The sequence below is a fragment of the Vulpes lagopus genome, chromosome 5 (assembly GCF_018345385.1).
Source record: "Vulpes lagopus strain Blue_001 chromosome 5, ASM1834538v1, whole genome shotgun sequence".
Classification (NCBI taxonomy): domain Eukaryota; kingdom Metazoa; phylum Chordata; class Mammalia; order Carnivora; family Canidae; genus Vulpes; species Vulpes lagopus.
Window position 1 is genome coordinate 3108285 of NC_054828.1, and position 27649 is coordinate 3135933.

Sequence of the window (27649 nt, forward strand, 5' to 3'; positions counted from 1 at the left end):
AACAGCGACCAGGCCCGGTGCTGACGGTGCTGGCATCAAGCCCTCAGTCCCAGGGCCAACGACATGGCCGCTGCACAAGGGAAGTGTCAACATGTGACCACTGTCGGTGAACTCAGGTGAAGGAGTCAATAAACTAAAGTAAACCAGTGTAGGCTTTGAGCAGGACAAATCCTCGGTCAAACAGACCCACAAAAGGAGCCCCGTTCTACTGTTCAGGAGCTGTGCAGCCTCACAAGCAACATCACGTCTCTGGCTCCGCCCGGTCATCCACACCAAGAGCATAACGCTGCCTTGTAGGCCTGCTTTGAGGTGTCTGGGAAACCAGGTCAGGGACCGTGCTAGAGGGCCCAAGACAAGCAGGGGCACCGAGGAATGAGGGTGGGACTAAGCCAGCCTCCCATCACCTTCAGAAGGGCCCCTGGGCCCCAAAGGCACAGGCGTCCACGCAGGGACACACATGCCAGGCAGAGACAGCCCCAGAGAGGCCTACGGCCAAAGCGCAGAGCCTCCCAAAGGGCGCAAAGGTGCCAATCCACTGACCAAAAGGAGTTATCTGGACCAGTGGAGGGCTCACCGCAGACCCGGGAGCCTCACAAGTAGAAGGGGGATGGGGAACAAGAGTCCAAACGAACACGAGAAAGACTCCAGCTGCTGCAGCAACACTAAACACAGAGGGAGGGGCTGCGAGCCAAAAGATGCTGCTGGAGCCAGGTCAGCTTGGGAGACCTCCCTGGAGCCTCCCCCCCACACCGAGTTAGCCCGACCAGGCACACGTCAGAAGCTGTGCCTCCCGAGCTACGAGACAATAAATCATCTGTGTTGTTTGCAGCCACAGGAAATGAATACAGTAGATCGGGGGTGTTCCGTCCCAGGGCCTCTGCGGCCACTAAGATAAAAGGACAAGAAGAGAACCTGGAGCGACGGAGACCCCAGAGCATCCCTGCGGATCCTGAACTCATGTGAGCACAGGCCTCGGCCCAGCCGCTCACACGGGGTCCAGTGCGGCCAGTGCCAGGCAGGAACGGTATGTCCTCAGGAGCAGCACCATGCAGGCCACACAAGCCCCGCCAAGGGCAACGAGCCCCTGTCCTCAGTGGGGTGTGGGTGACCTGGGCAGGGTGCAGGGCATGGAGGCAGGGGCGGGGACAGCTCCCGGGCGGCCCCCCACATCTCCACCTGGAGGCGCCCAGGCCGCTAGCGGCACAGCCTCGGGGGGCCCTGGGGACGAGCCGGCAGCACCCACCGCCACCTGCCTCAGAACCTGCGGGGAGGTTTCAGGGCCGAGGTCGGCCTGGAGCAGTGCGGGAGGCCAGGCTCAAAGGCAGGGACCTTCGCCACCCCCGCCCCCCCCGCCCCCCCCCCGCCACACGGTGGGCCCCCAAGGTCACCACGCACCCGCACACACAGTCCCCCAGGGCCACATGGCACTTCCGCCTGGGGCAGCAGCAACAGAATGAGGATCACCCACGGGGCATCTTCCCCGTCTGTGGGAAATGTTCAGAGTCAGACCTGCCCTCTCGCGGGGAGACCTTCCCACATGGATTTCGAGTGACAGGCTCTGGGCTCCACCCGGGGTGCCGGCCAGCGCACGTCCCAGAGCTATGCCGAGCACAAAGGCCGCTCCCGGGGTGGCACCGCAGGGCCTGGCGTGACCGCCCCTCCAACGGGTGGCCACCCGGGGTCCCGCTAACCCTGAGCTCCACAGAGGGAGGGTGGTCAGGGATCGCGTCTCACGTGGGCTGGGGGGCTCTGGGCCTGACGGCCTGGGCATCCAACAGAACAGCACAGGGTGAGGACGCACTGTAAACTCATCAGTACTCGCAGGAGCAAAGAAATCTGGGGTCTGGATGTGAGCTTGCCAGGGTTTAGCCTTTGAGACTTAATTCCTCCCTGGAAATTGGATAACAGAGGAGATTTATATTCAAATCTGGAGCACACTGCCTTGTTTATACACTATCACTTAACCTCACAGCAGAATTTCTGATGAGCCAGGTTGAACAATATCCCTGGATATAATTCAGGATGGGAAATAAACTGCAGACTGATTCTACAGCCCTGGGCAGAGGTCTTGCAGATTATGTAGCTAATGTTCAGTTCCAACAAATTCCAGAGCTATCAGGGTGCATTCTATTACCCTCCCTTGGTGGTCCCAGGTGAACAAAGGTGCGGGGTCTTGGCTGGAGCTGGCCCATCCTGATGGGCTGTGGATGTCCTCCTCTCCCTCTCCGAGGGGATTCAGCTGGCACCACTCCTGGACTTTCTCTATCCCCAGAATACGCACCGCAAGAAGGCAACTTATCAATTGCTAAACCTGGCAGGACAGAGAGCCGATGGGTTCAGCCCTCCTTCCACTTCTCCGAGCTGGCTAAGCCACCGGACAGGCTGCTCCCTCTTGAAGGCTCTGCTGCACGTGAGGGGGCCCGCCCTGCCCCGGCACTGGCTGGGTGGGTGGGTAAGCCTGTGTAATCCTGGGATTCGGTCAGCCGCTTTATTTGGCTCTCACACCAAGATAGGATTTCAAGATTCTCATTTAGAAGAAATAAAAGTTATTCTTCGGTGTCCATCTGCCACTATTTTGTTTTATTTCTCAATTTCTTCAAAACCCAGGTAGGGAAGATAGGGTTTCTTGGAAATCCAAACAATGAGAAAAGAGTAACACCTGAGGGCCTTTAAAATTTTTAAAACAAAAAACTATGTATTTAGAAAGGAACAGAAGAGATTGATGGGCTGTGGCCTTGGCATTCTGGATTTGGGTCCCAGGCAGAGAAGACTGGCCTTCAGACAGGCTCCCACCCAGGTGACAAGATGGGGCTCAGAGGGCAGGACCTAGCGAGGCAGGGCACAGCGGCCAGCTCAGGGAGCGCAGGCTGTGGATGACCCTGCACAGTGGCCAGGATGCCTTTGAAGGGCACACCAAGGACATTTCAGAGCCAGAACACCGAGTGAGAAGATGTAAGGGAAAAGAACATTCTGTGGCCCCAGCAACAGCCCCTCAGGGAGATATGTGGTACACGGGCCAGCCCTCCTGGCGGGTGCCTACTTCCTAGCAACACCCCACCAGTGTAGCACCTCCCACCGGTTTTGTCTGCTCAAGACCTGGACACTAGATGTACCCCTGGGACATCATCCCCGGCGCCTCGTCCACAAATGCACCTGCACACACACCTGGCAGAGAAAACACCCGCTACATGAAGCCGTGAAGGCACACACAGGATACTATATATTTACAGAAATATTAACAGTAATGATATCAGTCCCTTCACAAACACTTAACATTCACGTCCTTTATGAGATCTGATTTTATGTCTTTAAAAAAGAATACCATAGGGGAGCCTGGGTGCTGTAGGTAAAGCATCTGCCTTCAGCACAGGTCATGATTTTGGAGTCCTGGGATCGAGCCCCACATCTGGCTCCCTGATCAGAAGTGAGCCTACCTCTCCCTCTGTCTCTCTGCCTCTGTCCCCTGCTCGTGCTCGCTCTCTGAAATAAATTTTAAAAATCTTTAAAATTTTTTTAATTAAAAATAAATAAATGAATATAATATACCAAACTTACAAGTCTGAGGAATACAGTGACCTTTTGGGAATGTTTTCTAGAACATAAAGTCTGTATTTGTAGAAAACAAAGCATGCAGACACGGTCTGCCTTACATCTGTGGCCATTCCACCCACACTGTGGCAAAAAGAAAGAGCATTTTCTGTGCTCTTCAGGAGAAAAGCAGAATGTTTTCTAAAGGAGCACTGCAGAGATGAGCTGAAAATTAAATTCCCATGGGCTTAGCTGGCATCCCCACGGCCCCCACCTGCTAGAGCATGCAGCCAGGGGAGCAGCAGGAGTCCCTTCTTAACACCTGCCATGAGGGGCTGCTTCCCCGCCCCATCCCTGGAACACGGCTTCTTTCCTGTGTTCAAACCACAAGCAGCCCGCCCCCCGCCCTGGGGGACTTGCCTCTGGAACAGCCCAGCAAATTCTTTTCTCAAACAATGGCCTGAAAGACTTCTGTGTCTGCCATCTCTTACAGGTGCCCCCAGGCCATGTGGCACAGCCCCAGAAAAGTGGCCCTCCGGGGTCCAGCAGCACAGAGGCCAGAAAGCAAACTGCTGCCGCAGCAGTACTCAGCATTCACCTATCAGACGTCACTCCAGCTGCTACAAGTAACGCAGCCGTCTAGTTCGGGGCAGAACGGTCGGACCGTGCGCTCCTTCATCTCCCCGAGAACCACTTACTTCATCTTCCCAGTGGCCAGGCGACATGAGGTGTCCCGGCAGAGGTGGCATTACGAAGAGCAGGTCTGGAACCGCCGTCTTCAGACGGGCTTGGGTGCAAGGCCAGCCCTCCTTTTGGCTGGTGGCTGGCCCCCGAGATTTCAGGAGTGTCCCATTATTCCCTAACAAGTAAGAATGGTTCACTGGGCCTCACCCAACAGCATAGCTTATGCTGAACTGCTTTCCTTCTGGGGGTCTGGAATTTTGGAAAGTGCCAGACAGAGGGTGTCGAGGTGATGAGCTCTCAATAGAACCCAGGCACAGAGTGTCTAACGAGCTCCCAGGTGGACACTTCACACCTGCTGTCGTGACTAGCCGCTGGGGGTATTAAGTGTGTCCTGTGCATCTCCACCAGGACAGGACTGGAGAAGGCTTACCCCTGGTTTCCTCTGGGCCTCCCCACGTGGCTGGTTCTGCTTTGTGCGCTTGTACTGGAATGAATCACGGGCATGAGTACAACTATACACTGATTCCTGGGAGGCACTGAGCCTTGGGGTGGCCTTTGGGTACCCTGACATAGTTGGGGAGAAAAACAAACAGGGCCCTTCTGTTCACAGAGACCAGGTAAGCAAATGTTCATCACCCAGGCCACATAAGTGCATGTGAAGGGATCACTGTGATCTAGGGAGCCCTGCCTGCCATCACAGCACAGAACAGGGAGCCCCACCATTTACGTGTCATGCTGAGGATGTGAAGCCTGAGCAAAGCACAGAAAGAGTGGAGCAGTGTGCAGGATATACCCTGGCAGCAGCCCAGACCAGGGCACCTCCCAGGAGGGGAATGAGGGCCAGGACAGCTGGAAAAGCAACAAGGAAGCTGCGGGAAGGCAGGAGAAGACCATTCTGAGGCTGGGAGACCATCTGGGAACAAAGAGTAAGACCAGAGCAAAACCATGGAATGAAGTTACTGACATGGACATGGGGAGCTACCACACTTATAAGATCTGCATTTTGAGAAGATGGCTCTGGCCACAAGGCATGGAGTAATAGAGGGGCAAAGAGGATGCAGGGGTGTTAGGTGCCAGACCGATGCCCTGATCTAGGCCGAATGACAAGGAGAGCTTCTCACTGAAGACGCAGGTGGCCCAAATCATCCAAACTGCTTTCAACGACCTGTATTAGTGGTTGAGTTTTTTAACTTGAACATAGGGCTTTTCATTTATTCCTATTAGCTTGTTCACTTGATTGGTTCTCGGGTGGCATTCCAGGCAGCTGAACTCATTCTGAATCTTGATTATGTCATCTATCACATTAGCTGTCCCTCCAAGCTTAGAGGCACTGGTTAAACTTACACCTCAATGTCTTCATTAGAGTCTCAGAGAAGAGGGGGAAGGACAAGGGCAAGGACAGAGCACCACAGCACGTTTCTCAGAGACCCACACTCAGGTGGAAGAGGGTCGTAACAATATATCAAGCCAACTCCTCACTTTCTTAGCTCGAACTTAATTTCTCTGCTCTCCTGTCTTCTCATCTGTAAGTGAGACAGGAATAGCCACTTCACAAGGCACTAGTGGGTGTTAAATGAGTCGCTAGACCTAAAGAACCTGGACTGTCCCTCTCAGCACTCACCTTCCACGGTGACACCAAGCACAGGACAGCGGTGGAGATGGAGGCTCCTGCTCAGCCTGACACAGCACCCAGCGCTCTGTCAGCCACTCCAAAAATGGGGACGATGCTAAATGCCTGTTGTCAGCCACTGACCTCCATTTTGGCAAATTGTGGAGACAGTAGAAAAACCAAGGTTGTCAAGGGTCTGAGGGGAAGACAGGATGAATGGATGGAGCATAGGGGATTTTTTAAGGCCCTAAAATCACCCTGTGCTGCTGTAATGGTGGACATATATCAGTATGTATTTGTTCAAACCCAGAGAATGTGCAACACCAAGACAGAACCCTAATGTCTACTCTGGACTCTGGCTAGTAGTAACAGATCAGTGTTGGCTCATCAGTTGTACCAAATGCACCACACTCATGCAAGATGTTAATAACAGAAGCTGTGTCTATCAGAACATGGTGAGGGGGTACATGGGAATCACATTTTCTGCTTAGTATTTCTATATACCTAAAACTGCTGTAAAAAATGAAGTCCATTCATTTTTTTAAAATAGTCAATTCATCCAAAAGAACATAAGAAAAAAAGAGGAAGAAAAGATAAAAGGAAAAAAAAAGAAAAGAAAAGATAAAAGGAATAGAAAATAAATAGCAATGTGGCAGCCTAAGCTCCAGCCATACAAATAATTATGCTGGAAACATATGAATGTGTATCAACTAAACACACTTAAAAAGATATAGCAAAATCCAAGTATAAGCTATCTATAAGAAATGCACTTTAGACAAGAAGACACTCACAGATTAGAAGCAAAGGGAGAGAAAAAGATGCATCAAGACTGCCCAAGGAAGATGGAACAGCTATATTAATATCCAATGAGCTGGACTCCAGAACAGGGAAAACAGCAGAAATAATGAGGATTTCATAACAATAAACTAAAATAATCAACATATAAATTCATTAAGAAAACCTAAAAGCTCATCCTACATGTGTGTATCTAATAAATGAGATTTAAATTATGCGAAGCAAAACCTGACAAAACTAAAAGAGACAAATCAACCGTTATAATTGGAAATTTCAAAAGTCTTCACTCAGTAGCTGAAAGAAAAAGGAGACAGACAATCAGTAAAAGCAGAAAAGACTGGACTAGCACTATCAACCAACCTGACCTGACTGACATTTATGGAAACCTCCCCCAACAAAGCAGAACATACATTCTTTCCAAGGACACATGAGACATTTACCAAGACAGACCACATGACAGATCTCAGAACAAGTGTCAGTAAATTTAATTACCAATGTTAGGAAGTAAAGACATCACTATAGTTCCTACAGATATTAAAAGAATTAAGGTGTATTATGAACAATATGTCATTAAATCAGACAACTTGTTTAAAATGACCAAATTCCTTAAATGACACAAAGTATTAAAACTGAGAGGGGGGCACCTAGGTGACCCAGTCAGTCAACATCTGCCTTTAGCTTAGCATAGTCATGATCTCAGGGTCCTGGGATCAAGTCCCTGTTGGGTTCCCTGCTCAGCTGTGCCCCACCCCCGTTTATGCTCTCTCTCCCTTTCTCTCTCAAATAAATAAATAAAACTGTTTTTAAAAAAAGTTTTTTGAAAACTGACAAAAGAAGAAATAGAAGATCTGAAGCCCTATCTAGAGCAGAAATTGAATTTAGGTTAAAACTTTCCCACAAAGTTCCAGGGCAAGATGGTTTCACTGTTGAACTCTATCAAATATTTAAGGAAGAAATAATATGAATTTTACATAAACTCTTTCAGAAATTATAGGCTATCACTTCCCTAGTGCTAAAAAAGAAAAGACTTTAGAAGAAAAGAAAGTGGAACACGATATACCTTATGAACACAGAAGTGAAATTTTTAAATACATATTACCAAAGAAAATCTAGAGATATACAAAAATCTAGTATTTCACAACAAAATGGGATTTGTCTCAGAAATGCAAGTTGGCCTAACAAAGTTAATAAAGATCTTTCACTACATTAACAGGATAAGTAAGAAAAGTCACATGATCATTTCAACAGAAGAAAAAGCATTTGACAAAACACCAACTTATAATTTTTTTAGAAGAATCAACAAAGCAAACTATAATCTGTCATCCTGGTCTTCTTCCACCAGGCCTTAAGAATTCAATCCTCAACCTCTTTATGGCATTATATACCAGTATTGTTCAAATGTAAAGACCTATCAAAATAAACCAGGGTGTTTATTAAAAATATAGACTCCTCGACCATGGAATTTTCACTGTCAGCAACCACCCTGAAAAAGGGCATCTACAAGAAGCCAACAGTCACCATCATACTTAATGTTGAGAGCCTGAATGATTCACACCAACCCCCCAACACCAGTATATGGAAGGAGGTAAAAATATCTGCTCATATCACTTGAGGACCTTGACAATGCAGTAAGTCAAGAAAAGGAAATGAAAGCCATGTGATAATATAGAAAGAAGTAAGACTATCTTTATTTGTAGATGACATGACTGTGTACACAGATACTCCTAAGGCATCTACCAAAAAGCTCCTAGAACTAGTGAGTGAATTTAGAAAGATCACCAGAAAGGTAAAGCACATTACATTTTCCAAAAGTGACCACCACAGTATCTCCTATCCCACATGCTCTTTTATTATATGACCATGCCACTCCTGTATCAAGAGATGGAGTCCAATTTCCCTCTCTTTGAATCTGGGAAGACTTGAAACTGTTTCAACCAAGAGTACAGAAGTGATACTATGTGATTTCAGAGGCTCAGTCATGAAAAATGCACCTTACATGTTGTCTGCTGGAAATCTTACTGGGAACCCTGCACCATGATGTAAGAGGTCTGACTATCCTGAGGCCACCATGCTATGAGGCTGGGGAGTCACAGAGGGAGGCCATGAAATAGCAGTCACTCTGCAGTCCTAGTCTCAGAGCTCCCCACCTCCCCTCCCAAGCCCAGGAACCAGAAGCTCACAAATATATGAGTGACACTTCAGATGAATCCAGCCCCTAGGCATCAACTTGTAGCACCTTTAGGCCTCCCCACCTGAGGCTCCAGACATGGATAAACAATACATGCCATGTCCTAACTGAAATCCTGACTGAAAGAATCTGTGAGCATTATAAAAGAGTTCCTTTAAGTCGGGAAATTGGGAGCAATTTGTTATACAGCAATACTGGCTGGAAAAAGATGTTTCAGTTTACAAAATCAACTATATTTGTATATCCCAACAGTAAAATTTGAAAAACAAAATTTACAAAGTTGTACCATTTAAAGTAGCATCAAAAAAAACCAAACTATTTAGAAATAGATGTAACAACATATGAGCAAAACCCATACGCTGAAAACTACAAAATGCTTGTGAGGATAAATTTTAAAATGTCTAAATTTGAAAGCTCAGCATTGTTAATACTGTTAATTCTGGGGAAATTGACATATAGATTCAACATAATCCCATTCAAACCCCAACTCCCATTACTTTTTCTAAGGCTTTTCTGGTAGGAAATGGCTAATGATAAACTTTATATAAAAATGTAAGGAACCAAAAATACTCGTGACAATTTATTTAAAAAAAAAAAAAAGTTGGAGGACTTTCTCTACTGGACTCTGAGAAAAGCTACAGTAATTAAGACAGTATGTACTGGCATAAAGATGCATTAATAGATCAATGGAACAGAACAGAGTTTCCAGAAATAAACACACATTTATATACTCATTTGATTTTCAGAGAAGGGGCCAAAGCAATGTCTGGGGGAAAAAAACTGTTTTCAACAAATGACGCTATGTTAACTAGGATACCTATATTCTAAAAAATGGGCCACTATGCCTTCCTCACACCACACAGAAAAATTAAGTCAAGTTAAAAGTCAAAACAAAAATTATAAAGCTTCTGGAAGAAAAGCAAAGGAGAATGCCCTGGCATCCTATGGGTATGTGAAAGACTTTTACTTAAATAAGGTTTTAAATTTTAAGTCAGATTTTTTAGCTAAATTAGATTTCATCTAAATTAAAATTTTCCACTCATGAGAAGATATGGTTTTCAAAAACTGGAGTGACATACCGCAGACATGAGGAAAGCATTCTCGTGCTCCCCTCACCCTCTACACACACACACACACACACACACACACACACACACACACACTAGCAAAAGCCTGCCACCCAACACACATGGAGAAGTAGGGAGGGCAGTGCTGGTGAGAGAGGGTGCAGCCCGACCTTGCATGTGTGGCTGCTGGGTATGTAAAACAGTATGGCCCATCCGGGGGAGATGCTGGGCTGTTTTGCACAAAAACCACCTACACTCCCCCAGCATGACCTGGCAAGGCTAGGCACAGAGCAAGAGAAACGAAGCTCATGTCAACAAGAAGACATGTGCCTGAAAATTCACCAGAATTTATTCCTAGCAACCGAAGGCCAGAAACAGCCTTGGCTTCTGCCGAAAGATGGACGGATAAACAGGCTGTGATATATTCATACAGTGAAATACTACGTGGTAATTAAAAGGAATGAACTATTCATTCCGGCAATGACATGGATTTTACATTTTTCAATGCTATTGTGAATTGAATTTTTTTTAATTTTCATTTTTAAATTGTTTGCTGCTCAATGACTCATTCTTAATGAATCTTCTGCTGCAGCCCAGTAACCACCACACTCTTATCTGTTTAATAAACCTTTCTAAAATGTTGCCAAGAATTCTCAATTTTATCGATGAGGGCTCTAAAATCACATCTCTAAAGATCCTTCCCCACACAGAGCATGATTCATCTAGTGCTTGAGATAGGAACACATCTGCGGGGACGGGGTGCCTCCTTCTTCATTTTTCCATCCACGGGGCTGGGCACGAGGCCTGGCTTTCCGTCCCTCCCCACGATGGCTCTGCTGCTCCTTCCATGTGTGGACAGAGCCAAATCAGGGCCAAGTGAGTGAGCTTCCTTCCTCTCAGCCACCTTTCCAAGCAACAGACCAGGCCCTCGCCTCTTCTGTTTCCCAGCTGAGCTTAGCTAGGAGAGAACAATGTCCCCAGGCCTCTGGCCGCCCCAGGCTCTGGCTGTCTAAGCTCATTTCTAAGGATCCTGGGCCACCGTCCAAGCAAGCCCCGGGCCCCTCTCCTTCTTGGAGCGTAAACCTCTCCAAGGGCTCCCCGTACCCGCTCTGGTTTCCCGTGATACGTCTGTCCCTTCTCTCTTCACTGGCCTTATCTTCAACAGCTGACATACAGTGGCTGCATCTGAGGGACAGCCTGCAGCCCCCCACTCTGGGGACGGGGCCGGCAGTGGTCCAGACATGCTCTAAGCGAGTCACCACGCCACCACACTCCCAGCCTTCTCTCTGACAAGTTCCAGGATAACACAGCCCCTTCCCCCAATACCCCTGTCACTCTCAGGCCACTGGCCAGTACTCAGAACTGAATCATGCTTCCCCAAGGAAAGAAAACGTAGAAGACTAATTATAAAAGGCAACGGCTCTCTTCCACTCAAAGAGGCTGTCCTGTTAAGTAATGAATCCAAGAGTAATAGTATGACTGCAGGGGAGGCAAACAGGGAAGCTGTAATTCAGCAAGTACTAGCTGGCCGACAGCCCTGGCGCTGGTGCTGCTAGTGACGTGAAAAGATGGGTGAAAGCCCAAGAAGAAGCCCCCCAAGAGCCTGGAAGGCCTCCCGCACTGCACTGCCGGCAGCATCCCCAAGCACAGGGCCGCGTCCAGAACCTTCCCTGTGGGTGTTGGTATTGCATCCCGATGGCAGGCAGTCCCCCATGTACAGAGGGGGCTCCAGAGAAGACCCACACCCCAACGTCTCCCACAGCAGGTCCCCAATCCCAAATACCAGAAGCACCCTTGCTGGAGCCCCCCCAAATTATTTTTAAAACTTAAATCTCCGGCCGGGCCCCCGATGTGCAAGAGAGCAAGGCACACCAAGGGCGAACTCAGGCAGTGGGCAGGGAGCCCGGCTGGGAAGGAGGAGAAACAGGAGGAGGGAAATGAAATGAAACATTCACCTAAATTAAACATCTGAACTTTAAAAGGCATTCACACTGGAAGCTGGTAGAGGAGGAACCTTCAGCAACTCCCCAGCACTGAGGACGCTCCCCCCGAAGCCTAGCAGACACAGAACTTAAGACCATGGCCACGGCTTCCACCCTGAGTACCCCCCCCCCGCCCCACCGTACTGTCTACCCCGTCTGGGCCCAGCCAGCCCCGGCCAACCCCTGTGCCGTGTGAATCTCCTGCTGCACACCCCGCCCGGCAGATCCACGCGGCCCCTTTTACCACAAAATAAAGGATTCTCTCGTGACCACGTCCACTTATCAAGACAAAACCATCCGATCAGAATAATTAGCAGGGTCACATGGGTGGACGACTTCCACCCAGATCTGCTGGCCAGACCTTTTAATGAGGTACTGGTGAGACTCTTCCCCGGGGCAGGGCTGTCCGTGCACTGCTGGACATTTAGCACCCTGATCCCCATCCACTAGTTGCCTGTGGTACCCCCTAGTCAAGCAAACCCCAAAGCACCCAGACACCCCCCGGCAAACCAAGGGAGGCAGTATGTAGCCCCAACACGGGTACTCACGACAGCACCACAGAGGCGGCAGCCTGCAGTCTGCCGGGTGCTCTGTCCCCTCTGCTGGCCCTCCCTGCCTGTCCCACCAGCACCTGCTGAGGCTCTGGTATGGGAACGGGTGGCCCCTCCCTAGCCCAACATGCCATCCCCGAGGGCCGCACCGATGGTCCCCCTTCATGCTTGCAGAGCCAGCAGTAGCTCTGGAGCACCATCGGCGAACTGAGTGTCCCCCCCGCCCCCCCGAGACTATTTCACCTGGAAATGCCGCTGCTTCTCCGTTCCCCCAGCACCAATGTCCCTCAGTAAAAAGAACGTGCCCTAAACAAACACATGATGTGAAGATACCACCATGTGTGAGCAGGCCCGAAACCTGGGGAGGGCTGAACTGTGGGGCGTCCTCACTGTAGGGCGTCCTCACTGTGGGGCCAGCCTTGCACTGCGGCCTACTCTCCCCTTCCCCAGGGAATCTGGGTGAGTCCACATCCCAGAGCCACGGCCCAGAGGGAGGGTCAACCCCCGACCCTGGTCTGCATGGCCCTGTGGTAACCACGGCACGGCCGTTGCTGTGATGTCCCGTGCATGCTGTGTGCTGGCCGAGGGGTTCCAGGGAGGGCCGGCAGCTCAACCTTAGCAAGTCTGCAGCACACACTTGATCCCACAAGTTCTGGTCTGCTTGACTGCTAATTCCTGAGGGGCAGGAAAGCTGGGGCCAGATCCCGTGAGACGGAATCCCAACTCTGCAACTTAGCAGTCCCACAGCGGGAAACACCTTACCGTCCTGTTGCGGGGACACTGAGGTCATAGCAACAGTTCACAGATGCACAGAACTTAGAACAGCGTCTGCCATCGACAGTGGTCTCCTAGCCCTTCCGCCAAATTTCTGTCTCTCCTCCTCCCCGCCTGCCTCCTACACACGCGCTCACAAGATACCCTTAAGCACATGCACACGCAGTGTTGTCATAGCAGACATTCGGGATTGTGTCTTCGCGGGCACATTTATCCACTTGTACCTCAGCAGTGATACTCTTTATCCCGACTAATGCTTTCCGCCTTAAACTCTATTTCATCTAATAACGCATAAGAGCCACGCTGCTGCCTAGCTATTATTTCAGTTGATCTGCTGCATTTCTCCCAACCCCTTCCTTCATGCCGTTCTATAATCTTATGTTTTCAGTGAGTGTCTTCTAAGTAGCACACAGCTGGATCCTGTTTGTAAATCCAATCTGGCCTGACAGTTACCTTCTCTAGAACCAAACGCATCCCATCTCATCGGGCCTCTGCTGCTCCTGCTGTGGCCTATTTCCCATCGAACCGTCCACCCAAACCACACATCTGTCCATCACTGGCCACTGGGAGGTTCTCTGACCTCCCATCCCCTATTTAGCGACTTCACCCTGTTTCTCCAGGTGTGATATTTTAACTCTCCTTCCTCGAGACTTGTTTGTTTAGTGAACATAAGTGCTGGCTCTTTCACGGGGGCTGGAACGTCCCGGCCACCGCCCACATGCACAGGGCTCCACCCCGGGCCTGGTGTTCACTCTCTCCTGCCCTAACCTCTCTTCCAAATCCATGCCCTCCCTCAGTGCTGGCCACTGAGTAACTCTCTCATTCTACTTTAACTAACTCCTTCTTCTGCTGTGTCTAATGAATTTTAAATTGCAACGACCATGAGTTCGGTTGCTAGACATTCTATTGGGCACTATTTAAAAATCTGTGAATTTTTTTTTCAATCTTTTTCTTCCTGCTAAACCCTTTTTGTATCCTTCATTGTTTGAAACCTCCATGTTTTCTCGGTCCTGCTCATATCACTGTTGTAGGAGGTCAGGTCCCTGGGGGAGATCCTTCCTCATCAAAGCGCCAGTTGATGTTGACTCCTGGCACACGCTTGCTCTGTCTCGTACTTTCTCTAGCGTCAGCTCATCCTCAGGGGGCTCCACACATGGACCTGTGTGGGGAGGGCATCCCCCCAAGGCAGCAGTTCTCAGGGGTGGTCAGCCCACTGCTGCCACCAGGACACCCTTTCTGGGGATCCCAGAATTCAAAACCACGTTTCTAATAATAGCAACATAATTTACCTTTGTCACCATACTGACACCCGAGCTGCTGGCACAAAACATGAGTAAAGGGCAGACATGCTGGCCGGAGGCGAGGCAGTGCCACCCACGCTTAGTGAAAAAGGTAAATAAAAGGCAATTTTGCTTAAGAACATCCTTGATGAAGTTCCTAATGTTATGATTAATACTGCGTCACACCCCGACCCTCAAACATCTTTTGAATGTTCTGCATGGCAACATGAGAAGAACACAGAGAGCACTTGAGATGTGCACCAGAGAACAGTGATTCTTCCTAAAATAGCCCCTGCTCAACTGTTTGAGCTATGAGCTGAATCAGATACATTTTTTAAGAAACATCATTTTTACTAGAAAAAATGACTAACGGCAAACTGGTTATTCAAGCTTGGGTCTTTGGCAGACATTTTCTCAAAAATGAACAAAGACTGTCATTTCAAGGAAAACAATTGACACTATGTGTTTCCAATAAGAATATTTGAGCTTTTAAGCCTAAATCTGAATATTGAAGAACTTTTACCCACTCTCTGGGCTAAACAGCTTTTTCTTCCAAGATGATGGTAACACTAGCAGAAGGGATACCAGAGGACGGAGTGTGTCAGCATCCAGAAGACCTGCATACCTGGACTATCCAATATTCCTCAAGTGGCCAACAGTTGACATTAAAGGACCATGGGAGAGCAGAACACCTGCTCAAAGTGCAAGATGGCCCAATGGATTTCAAGCTCACTGAGTACGAAATGTTGGCTGGCATGGCTGCAGGTGTCACACTGCAGGTGACCTTCCAGGAACCACCATGTGGGTAAGCTACATTATAGATTAACAAGAAAATATCCACAGTCATCGGAGAGCACCATGAAAATTCTCCCTCTCCCAACGGCCTGCCTGTGTGGGGCTGGACTGTTTTCACACACTCCAGTCAGAACCAGCACATCACCACAGACTGAATATAGAAGCACAGGTGAGAATTCGGGTGTCTTCTATCAAGTCAGACCTTAAAGAGCCTTACCACAGAGGAACACAGTGCCTTTCTTCTCACTAAATAGCTATGTTTCAGAAAATATTAATTTATCACCAGATTTATTACTTATAATAGCATACAAAGGGTTCATATCATTGTTATTTTAAGATAAATTACTAAATATATTTAAATTATCTCCGTTTGAGTCTCCAACACAGTAAATACGGGTAGGATTAACCCACATGAGTAAAAGCTCTTTGAGTTCCTCAAGACTTTCTGAGACTATAAAGCAGCCCTAAGACATGAAGTTGGAGAGCCTCGATGAGAGAGCTATTATACTTTTGTTTGAGTAGCACCTGGATTTCCCTATGCAGGACCGGCTTTCCTATTTTTTACCCCTTGATAGGACAGTAAAACCTCAACTGTTATACATTACTATGTCAGCTTATTCCTTTCAAACTTACTAGCGTCCACTAGTGCGGTCATCACTCCTCATTTCTAGAGGACACCCCTCCCCTTGGTAAGCAGTCCAGCTATACATTTTAGACAATTCTTGCTCACCATCACCCAATGCCTCCAGGCATATGCAGGGAGGGAGCAGCTTCTTCTTTCATCTTCCTGGGACCAGAGTCTCCCACCCCCAGAACCTCCAGAATTCTGCCCTGTGCTAGCAGTCCCCTCCCTGCACCCTGAGCTACCAGGATACACACTCTGCAGGGACACCGGTTGGTAACCATGAGCAGCACCTGTACGCAGCAGGTGCTCACCACACTCTGGCCAAATGCAGAACACAGAGTCTTAGCCTGAGGCTCCAAGGTGAGCTGAAAACGTAGTAACCTCTCCAGGAAAATGAGCAGATGTGGTTTTTTGCCCTCTAGAACTTACCCAGCAAAACAGAAGTTATTTCCACTGATTTTAGCTGGACATGATTACAAAGCAGAGCAGAAAACCACAGGCCTTGGGGCTCAAATGTGGGTCCCAACACATGCTCTGACCCCAGGCCAGGGATCCCTCTGTGTGCAGGGTGTGACGTCTGCTCTGCTGTGAAGCTAAGAGCCACTTAGTACATGTTAGCTGTCACTGCCTCCTGATGCCCCACTGTGACTGCCAATGGATCATGGCTGGTGAGGAGAGCCGCTGCACAGACTTGGCCCAGCAACTGACTCCCTGTGGTCTCTCTGCCATGTGGATTTAGCGAAACACAAATAGATAGGCCTGAACTTCCTAAAATGCAGGGAACTGGTGAAGGCCAGGCTGAGAGGCGCCACTTAACAAAGCCAAACATAGTTCTCAGTGGCTTTCAACCAAGGCAGTGATGTGATGAAGTGCTCAGGGAAGATGGCTCTCCTGTCATCAGGAGAGTGGAGAGGACAGGGCGAGTCCAGGAGCAAGACAGTGAGTGTGGCAACAGAAGCTTCCAGCACCGCAGGGCACTGACACCCGGTCCATCTTTCCTCTTGCTTCTATGTCTCTTAAGACCCTCACACTTGTCCAAACAAAGCAGCAGGGGCACCACACACACCACACTGTCCCCCCGAGGAGCTCGCCTCGTCTCAGAGAACGACAGATCTCCCCAAGCCCCAATGATGCTGGTATCTGGCACCCCTCAACCCTGCTCAGGCGAGAGCCGCCTGGCCCCCGACAGCCTGCCCAGGGTGGTGAATATGCACACCAGGAGCACCGCCCTTGTCAAAGAGCCATCCCATCAGACAGCAAACCTCAGGTGAAAGATGAAAAGCCAGCGTCACTTCCAGCACAGAGCTGATTTTATTCACAAACAGAAGGGGGATAATCTTGTATTTAAATTGCAGGAATTCCATCACTCATGATCAGAGAAGTGACATTTGAAATTTATAATGTGTCACATTATGATTCAATCCCTTTTCTAAAGAGGGGAAAAAAAGTTTTAAGTTTTGGGAGAAAAATGAAAACATTAATGTGCAGGGGAATGATCAATCGATGCTTGGGCCAAAATCGAGCAGGCTTATTTTTCGTTGTAAGATGCAAACAAGGTTCGTGTTCTTCAGTTACAGAAAGGGTTTCCACTTGTTCTTTCTCACTCCTCAGTTATCAAAAGTAAGGGGAGCCCACACCATTCTCTCCAGCACAATCATTCTGCCTAATTTATTCAAATTACACCTCAGGATCCAGATCTGGAGTCTACACTGTGTAAAAGCCTTCCTTGGACCCCCTCGGCCCCAGCAGCTGAGCTGAGGCCCTTCCAGGCAGCAGGGCCAGAAACAGGACGGTGACAGCAGCTCAGGAAAGCCAGCCTGACGGGAAACACAGGCGACAAGTTCGCCTCAACTTGTCTCTTGAGGCGGAAGTGCCCCCCCTCACCTGCAACGAGAGGGGTCCCGGCACAGCCTCCAGCCCGGGGCAGCCACCTTTTGGATGAAGCCAGCCCACGGAGGTCCCTTGGGAAACTCCGTCAACCAAACCCTGCTCCGGCTCTACCCCCATGGCCGCCCCTCTACCAAGTCTCACCGCACTCCCCAATCAAGTTCTCGGGAGGACATGTCTTCTGCCCTCACCAGTTCTACCCTGTGTCCCACCCCAAGCTCCTGAGAGGCACGTGCCCAACACTCTTCTTCCCTGCAGCAGCACGCGGCACCTAAGAAAGGCATGTTGGCACAGAAGGAGCCGAAAAAGGCCCACAGCCCACTGGAGGGCCTCCGTCTACCTCAGCCACTTGTGCTACAGCAAGAGGCTCCAGTCCTCGTTCCTACTCTGTGTAGGGTTCTTGGCCCAAACTACTTCCATAAAGTCACCCCCGGCGCTGGGAGACCTGCAGCCTTTCTGCAAAAATCTCCACTATCCGTCCCAACTGATACCAAGTGCAGCAGAGCCCCAGCCATGGGGAGCAAGGCCTCCAGCAGCTTGTGTTTCCCTCCAGGCCTGGGCACAGTTACTGGTCAAGCAATCAGACCCCCAGCCTGGGGCCCACAGGGGCTCTGTAGGACCGGCTGCTCATAGGCCCAGGGTGACAGACTAGGAGCTGAGGTCCTATGTCAGAGGCCCCGTAAGGGGTGGGCTGCCCTGAATACAGTTCACCAGGCATGGACAATGGAACGGCTTATCAACAACCCACATTCGGTGCTGGTACCACCTGGCATCACGGTCAGCAGAGCCGGGGAGCTTGGAATGTGTGGGGATCAGACTCTGCAGAGGAGGGGAGAGCCTACTCCCTCGGATTCCTGCTCTGCACCCTGCCCCTAGCACATAGGATTTCTCACACCCGCAACCCCGGGGAGGTGGCACTAGTGCAGGTATAGAAAGGAAGGCTTCAGAAGGCAGCATGCGGCCACAGAGGCAAGCCTGCACGTCGGGCCCAGTGCTCCCCGCAACACTGGCTTCCCATACGGAGCGGTGCCTGCCTGGGGTCCGGGCCGCCAGGGGCTCACCTGAATACCGTCCAGCAGTTTGCTCATGCACCAGTATGTGTCAGCCTCGACGTTGCGCAGCACTTCTGCAGGCACGCGGGAGATGTCGGCAGCGTCCACGTCCTCCTCCTCTGTGTGCCAGGAAGCATGGAAAAGACAGCAAGCGGTTAACCCACAGGAAACACAACGGGGCGGGGGTGGGGGGGGTGGGGTGGGCCAAGACCTGCGCTGCCGGCAAGGTCACGCTGGGGCCCATTTTTCTTGCTCTAACTAGATGACTCGTAGGCTTCCACCTCATCACTTAATGGCTCTCAATTTTAATACCTAATTAGTTGCAGATAATTAATATTCTGAGTCCTCTCCAATTAATTAACATAATTAACATATTATGAATTATTGCTTCTCAGGCATTTCACAACCCAATAAGAGAGGGCCGAAAAGACTGTTTATTCCTAACACAGATCTGAAAGTGTTTTCATAAAATTTCATAAATTCTGCTTCTAATAGGGTCACATTTTCATTGGACAATAATTTCTCTAAAAACTTGTTCCCAAGGTTGGCGTTTCCAAAACCCCACTGGGCAAAGACCCGTCCACTGCAGGCGAACACCCAAGAAGCGATAGAACAGGCACCAGTGCTCCGAACAATCTCTTTCCTCGAATATAAAAAAACCCACTAACGGAACAGAACTGAAAAGTTTTAAAATGCAGAACAGACGCTTAATTGAAATGGCTTCTCAGACATTTAAACAAACTAATTTTAGATCCTTACAAAAGCTGCTATCACCCAGCACAACACTCATAAATGTTTTAAAAATTGTGTGTTCCATTTTTTCATTTTATTTACTTTTGTTTTATTTTGCAAACATGCACAGCATCTTTGCAAAGAAAATGTTCTTAAAGAAAAGAAACATTTCTGCCAAGAATATATTTGGAAAGTTTTAAGTGGGTAGAAATGACAATAATTTTAAGAGTAATAATTGCTGACACTTGTTGAGTAGCTATGAGGTGCCAGGTGTTCCTTTCCATTGTTCGAACATCCTCACTCATTAACCTTTGTCACGCGTCTGCGGTCACCACCGAGGCACCCCTTGGAGATGGGGTACAGAGAAACATGACCCCAGGGCAGCCGGTGGTGGTGGATCAGGACAAGACGCGCAGCCCAGAGCCTGTGGCCGGGACTCCCCAGCACAACGGCGCGATGCTCTGGCACCCGCCTCACACCAGAGCTCGTGGCTACAAGAGCCACAGTGAACCACCTACTATTCAGTCTCTGTTCGTGACACAGACCACAAAGGTAACAACAGGCCAGGTTGAGTTAGGCCAAGCCCGGCCAGGCCCTCCAACTGGGTCACGCAGGTCTACACAGGCAGGCCCGGCCCTGGACATGCATCCAGCCCAGCTGTGTGCAGCTTCGAGGACCTGTCCCAGCCAGCTCTGCTCTCAGGCCTGTCACCGAGCATCCCTGGGGCACCCGGGAGCACACCTGTAGGGATTGTGGCCGGGAAAGTCACTCCATCCCCGCTCATTCCTTCACCCGCCCCCACATACTCAACAAACACTTCTGGGGTTTGGTTTGGTTTGGTTTGGTTTGGGGGTTTATTTTATTGACACGCATTCATATGCCATAAAATTCCCCTTTTTAAAGCACACAATTCAGTGGGTTTTAGTATATTCACAGAATGGGACAGCCATCGCCACCATGTAATTCCAGAACATTCTCAGCACCCCACGCAAGCACATCAGCAGGCACTCCCATTCCCCAGCCCCTGGCAACCACCCCTCTGTCCTCGGCCTCTGTGGATTTGGCCGTTCTGGACATTCCACATAACGGGATTGCACAGTATGGCGCCTTCCATGTCTGGCTCCCTTCACTTGGCACCGTGCTCCCGGGGTCACCAGGGCACAGCCTGTGCCAGCACTTTGGTCCTTTCCATAGTAGAATAACATTCCAGTGTATGGATGGGCCACACTGGCTATCACATGTCCCCTCTGGGACACTGGGCTGTCCCCTTGCTGGGGCAATGTGACAACACGCAGCAGGTGCTCCCCATGTGGTGGCTCTGTCCCTACACTCCAGGCCCTTGGGCACAGAATGAGTCAGAGGTGACGCCCTCCAGAAGCTCAGAGCCCCTCCCCTCTGATACAGGACTGGGATGAAGAGTGTCCTCAGGCTGGCCCGGCCGGCTCTGAGCTCCTCCTCTCAGCAGAGCGCACTTGGGACCTGTACCCTGTCCCAGCTGCCCTGTGAGCTGTGGGCTCTCCCTCCCACAGCCAGACATACTCTGCCCCCCAGCCACGGCCCAGCGAGGCTCCTGGCCTCAGAACTCAGCAGTCCCGGGAGGCCCACGGCTGGCCTGAGCATGCCCTCCGATGAAGCTCTACCATGACTCTACCGGAAAATGCTGGCTCTGGAAGTGTCCAGGCAGCCTAGACGGGAGGCATCAGCTCTGCCCATCTACAGAGGAGGAATCGAGATCTCCCAGGGCTCACTAGTGAGCACACAAGGGCCACCCGTCATGATGTCCTCCTGCTGAAGAGCAAGCTGGCGGACACAGGTATAAGCGACCTCCTCTGGCTTCGGCAGACTCGGTTCAACTGCCACCACCCTAGAGCCGGCCTGATGTGATCTTCCACCTTGAGGAACTGCCGCAGCAACAACCATCACAGGACTCCCCTTGAGTTTTCCATGGATGCCTTCTCTTTCCAGGGCCTTCAAAGCACCGAGATATCTCCTCAGCTGTCACAACAGGGCAACAGGGAACCAGCCTCCCCAGGCCTCCAGTGCCACCGCCCCCGCCCCCAGCTCACAGGGGGTCCCCCCCACCCTGCCCAGGGGAGGAGCATAGGATGCAGGCCTCGGAGATGTTTCTTGGTCGGTTTAGCTGGCTTACTGCCTTATCCCAGGAAAGGTCGGCAACCTCTTTCAGGTGTCACCCCTCACCACAGGCCATTTGTCAATCTTCAATGTCCTGAAAAAAGGGCATTTAAATCAGAGAACCTCTATGCCAATTTGTCTTCAAAAAGGCCGAGAGAATCAGAATGACCCTTAATGTCAGAATGAGATAAATATCCATCTTCTTGGAGAAAACAACTGCCGACACAGGAGAAGGCGTAAAGGGCAGCACAGAACACTCCGGAAGGCCCGCACCTCAAGCACAGGGTCAGAACCAAGAAAAGAACACCCTGAGGCTGGTGCAGCTGGGAGGGGGTCCTCCTGGGGGCTCCCCACAGGAGACAGGGCTCTAGTGGTTCCTGGGGACACAGCCAGGAGCCAACCCAGAGCGACATGAGCATGTTCAGCACAGGTCCTTCAGGTAGATGCTGACTTACTGCACCATCTGCCATGAAACCTGGGAGACTCGACACTGTGGGGTGGGAAGGGGTCCTCAGAGTCAAGACCCCAAAATGGCCAATGGTCATGACAGGTTATAACTCACCAACTCCAAAGTTCCATACCCCCCCCCCCCCAGCAGGACATGCTACCTCCACGACCCTGGGGCAAGGGGAGGGACCAGGTGGGGCAGGAGCCTGAACAGGGAGCTGCCAGGGGAGCCACCAGGGAAGCCTTGGACCTGAGGAGCCCTCATACCAGCAGTCATGGAGCCGGCGCCACGTAGGACTCTGCCCCTAAACATGAGCCACACTAAGTGCCACGGAGACAAAGAACACTGTTCTGGCTGAGAACATGAATGAGAGGAAACCACAGCAGGGGAGGGATTCCAGGCAAACCCAGGGTGCAAAAGAAAGAAACACAATTCAAACAGGAAAATGGTAAATTCCCAGGGAAAAAGAAAACAGGAAGAACAAGCCTATCAATGACAGAGGTGGGGCCACGGCTGGAGCAGGGGTCCCTGGGTCCTGGTCCCTCTGGGCCACAGGATCTGGGCTTGGCTAATACTAACCCACGCCGCACAGATGCTGCACCAGCCGCTCAAGGAAGTGGGCGCCACACAGGGCCCCCCCGGACTGTGGCCCTGGATGCCCCATACATGGCCTTCTCCCAGCCAGGCAGGACGGACAGGCCCTGGAAGCCAGCACAAGGAAGGTACATGGACCCTGGAAGGTGGCATTTATACCAAACACAGGATTATAAATGATGGAACTTAAGCTGACCTGTTTCATCTGAAACTGGACTGGACTCCATGTCCCACTCTACCCTGTAAGCACAAACACCGGCACTGCACCTGCACTCCGGTCGGAGAGCTGCACCCAGGACCTCCTCCCCACACTGCCCACGCCGCCACCCTTCAGGGCTCAGGGAGACAGGGAGACCGACACATGCACAGGCTAAGCCCCGTGGCACCTGGGGAGGCAGACAAGACACTGCTCCGCCCAGGACACACAGCCCACCGCTCAGGCAGGCCACAATGGCACATGAAGTCACAAGGTGTAAAAACAGACATTTAATTTACAAAATATGTCACTTGCCTTCTCAAATCATAAAAAGGCTTTAGGAGATGATTTAAATAAATTCTTTGAAAATGCTACCCTGCCATATTGTTTAAAAAGAAAACTAATCCCATCTTTATCAACGACACCTTTTATATCAGAGACTCCAGCCCTCGCAGCCTGTGTGTACAAGCACGCAGAGAACAGTGCTCAGAAAGATGCCAGAAGCAGGGCCGTGGGGCCCCTGGGAAAGAGCGGGGTGGGGGGAGTGGTAAATACCACCCTTTACTTCCTGCAGAAGGGTAGAGAGTAAAAAGAGAATGCAAATTTTCACAATTTTAACACTTAGGACTTTTGCAATAGGGAAAAACACACTGTTTAAGCAGCTGACATAGTTTCACTAAGGTCTACTTTTCCACAGAAAACCTCAGAGAAAAAGTTCCTGAGGGTGGTGGGTGTACCGCCCTTCTCGCTGCTCTCAGAAGCTTGCAGGGGCTCTTGGGGGTCAGAACAATTAGGGTAGGGGGCCCGCTGGCATTCGGTGGTGGGGCCAGCACTCCCCACCCTACAGCATGAACAGCACTGCACAATCAGCACATCCAGAGTGAGTCGTGACTAGTCCACCCACGGGGTAGGTGGGTGGGTGGGTGGATCAGGGCTTAGCAGAAGGACAGGTAAATATAAGAAACTAATACAACAATGGAGGACATTCGGCCTGGTAAGGAAGGAACCACACAGGGTCAGTGGGGAAGGAAGAGGCAGGCTGATGGGCTCAAAGCCCGTGTGGCGACAAGGCTGCTCACCGGACAGCAGGGGCACTTGCCACTACCAATGGACAGCGCGCATCTTCCGAGTCTGCAGAGCACGTCCCCGTGCGCCAGGGCCCACTGCATCCAAAGCAGCCCACGGAGGTAAGCACGACCAGCTGATGAGCAAGGGGCCTGCAGGAGGGTAGCGTGCCAGGAAGCAGCCAAGCCCGGCAGCGAGCAAAGTCCAGCTGACAACGGTCAGCCTCTCGGTCCCGCTGAGCCAGAGCAGCATAGAGTCCTCCAGCTCAGCAGGGACAGAAGGGAGAGCTGCTACAAGGCTAGAACAGAACCACCTCACGAGTGAAACAACACTCCCTCGGTCATAAAACACATCGTGGGCAAAAGAGCCTGTCAGCACCACAAGCTCTCTGGAGCTCTGGGTCTCCTGGGGGCTCACTCCTTGGGGGGCGGGGCTCCCCTCCAGGACGACACCTGCCGGCCTCCACGAAACGGCTGCACAGGCCCCGAAAGCGGCCAGGCCAGCACAGGCCAGGATCCTGTAAGGAGCAGCATGTACTAGAAAGTAAAAAGGCCTGCCACGTGGCCAGGCTCTCCCTCGCAGGAAACCAAATGGGGCGTCTTAGCAATCAGAAAGGGAGAACCACCTCAAATTTCAACACAGCCTCTGCCATGGGATCACCACTAAGTGCAGATGCCAGCCTCACCAAGCACAGCGCAGGTTAGGGAGGGGAGCACGCCAGGGCTGCTACAACTGCGTTAATCACCCGCATCGCACAAACCCTGCAATAAACCTCTTCACGTAATTAGGAGCTTAACTGGTAATCAAAAATATTCTCTTCTTCATAAGCTAGCTGGAATCACTCCATGGTCTAATCTTATGCTTTACCCAACTTGGGAGTTTTAAATTTGAAACCCTGACACTTCGGTGATGGAGGTTTTAGCACTTAATTACATAGATTTGGGTTCCAAGGCAGAGGGAAAAGTCCTGCTTTGGTAAGAGAGGTGCTGCCACCCAAGACCATAAATTCACAAAACTCCATGGCTCAGCAAGAACAGCTAAGGTTATGATCAAGTTGGTTTAGTGTACAAATGTTTAATGTTAATATAAACAATGTCCAACTCAAGGTTACAAACTAAACCACCGTCAGAGTTCCCAATTCTGTTACGTGGCTGCAAACCAATAGCACACAGACACGGACAAAACGGTCAGTGGACGATGGGACACCGGCAGACAATGGTCACAAATCAAGGGCAAACCAAGGACGATGCACTTGCTACAGGCCAGGCAAGATGGCACAATGTGGCCACATCCAACTATCCGTCTCCTGGCCCGCAGCGGGCCACAAACAACAAGAACCAACCTCCTGTCACAAGCAGCACCACTCTGCTCCTCGTCCACCTCCACCCCAAGCGCACCCCCAATAAGGGGTCCCCAGCCTTGTGCAAACTGCAGGCCGGGGCCGGCACTGGGTGGCGTGGCTGTTCCTCTCTGGAGGAGCTCCCTGCTACCTGACGCCACACAGAAGAGAGCTCCCAGCAGCCCCTGGGGAGCGACAACAGCGGTGTGGGACTGAGGGAGAGGGGGGAGGGAAAGTCTATTTCCTTAATGATCCTTGTTTCTATAATGTCATTTTTGTAAAAGAAAGAATCTTAATTTCACAACATTCTTTTGGCTTGACTGAATCTTTGATTTTGTAATAATGCTTGTGAGTAGGAGTTTTTGTTAATAGAAATGCTATTGGTTGAAATACTGATGGATTCTATTAACGTGTACTCTCATATGCAAGAAACCGGCTGCGGGGAAGGCAGAGATGGAGCAGCCACCATGAAGCCAAGAGAAGAGGCCGCACTGCACACGTTCATTCACCTTCTGACCTGGCTCACTCACTCCCCGTTGGCTGGCTGCCTTACTCATAGCACTTGTTGACCAGACTTATTTACAGAAAGACATACATAAAGAGCTGACCACATGGCAAGTGAGTGGTGTGACAAGGGATGGGGGGAGGCATGGCAGGTTCGGAGGAGCCGAGTCCTCGCCCCTGGAGAGGGTGGCCTTGGGAGGCCTGGGGGCTAAGCCTTGGAAGACGGCGAAGCAAGCACAGAGAAGGGAGGGGGGAGGCTGCAAAACCAGGAGCCAGGAAGCCTGCGGGTCATCCGCATGACCTAGGCAGGGGACAGCTCTTCAGGATCATGGTACCGCAGCCCCGGGCACAGGCTCCAGAGCTGGACTTCCTTCTGGAGGGAAGGGGGAGCCCCTGGAGATGTGTGCGCATCAGGGTAACTCCTCACACTGGTGTTTGCCAGCAGGGGTACAAGCAGGGAAGGGATCCCATCTGGAGACAGTGCCAGGAAAGGAAAGGAGGCCAGAGGCGGTAGAGATGTTCCCAAGCAGAGCCCACAAACCCCCAGCACCAGCGAGGCCCAAGGGAGAGTCCGAGCCCACCACGGACGCCCCTCCAAAGAGGAAAGCCGGACGCCCCTCCAAAGAGGAAAGCCGGCCAAAGCACACACAGGGCCACACCGTGAAATGCCACGCACTGGGCCACTCCCTGCAGGGGACAGGAGGTGGCGCACAAGCACGTATGGCACTGCCCACTCGCAGCATCTCCTGCACAACAGGGTCGGCGCTGCCTCCCTCCCTATCTGCGTACTGTCTTCATGTCTGCATATCCCTGTGCGACCCAGGAAGAGCTCCTGGAGAGCAGGACCGCACCCACCACACTATCCACATCCCCGCATGTCTGCGAGGGCCCAGCACACAGCAGGGACTCAGTGAACACGTGCCCAGGAGCACGTGAACTACCAGCAAGAGTTCACAGTCGAGGAAGGTGAAACAATTATGTAAACAGTTCCAACGAGAATACGGTGAACATTATGCCAAGATGATCTGTGAAGAATGGAAAGACTTTAATCCTAATCTCTCCAGTTAAGAGAAATAGCCAAATTATTGCTAAACGTTAAGACAATAAATCAAGTCTACCTTGCTTCTACTGATGACGATGCAAACAATGCTTAAATCAACAAGAGCGGGCAGCCCAGGTGGCTCAGCAGTTTAGCGCCGCCTTCAGTCCAGGGCCTGATCCTGGAGACCGCGGATCGAGTCCCACGTCGAGCTCCCTGCATGGAGCCTGCTTCTCCCTCTGCCTGCATCTCTGCCTCTGTGTGTGTGTGTGTGTGTGTGTGTGTGTGTGTGTGTGTCATGAGTAAATAAATAAAATCTATAAATAAATAAACAAACAAACAAACAAGAGCTCATCCAAACTGAAGGAAGCGGTCTTGCAAACAGCATCAGACACGACCAACAGGCTCTGCACCCCGTCCTTCCAAAGCCCAGAGTTCTCTAAAGAGACAAAAGTCTTTTCCAAAGTGAGACACCCCCTCACCCCCCGAAAAGCTCTGACAGCTGCGGAGCTTGCCTCTGAGAGAGACAGACGCCTTGTCTCAGGACCAGAGGGCGCAGAGGCGAGCCCAACGCCACTCGCCAGCGTCCCCAGGAGCTCTCTGTCACTCTGCGGGCCCTCACGAGGCACACACGCACTGGAGCCTGTGGTGGCCACTGGAGATACAGTGGCACTGGGACCCTGTTGTCAGGGCACAGGACGAGAGCCTCCCTTCTGTAGGCACTGCACTGAAAGGTGCAGGCCGCTCGTTATTTGTTCCCGAGGCACGAGTACAAGACGTGC

At 50.9% G+C, this 27649-nt stretch overlaps 1 protein-coding gene across 2 annotated transcripts in view; it reads right to left on the minus strand.

The window, feature by feature from the left end:
• TBC1D22A (TBC1 domain family member 22A) overlaps nt 1-27649 on the minus strand; it is a 339052-nt gene that overhangs the window by 142097 nt on the left and 169306 nt on the right. For both annotated transcript variants that reach the window (XM_041754866.1, XM_041754865.1), the window contains exon 9: nt 18827-18936. In XM_041754866.1, the coding sequence (XP_041610800.1) occupies nt 18827-18936 (110 nt within the window). The remainder of the gene's footprint in view (nt 1-18826; nt 18937-27649) is intronic.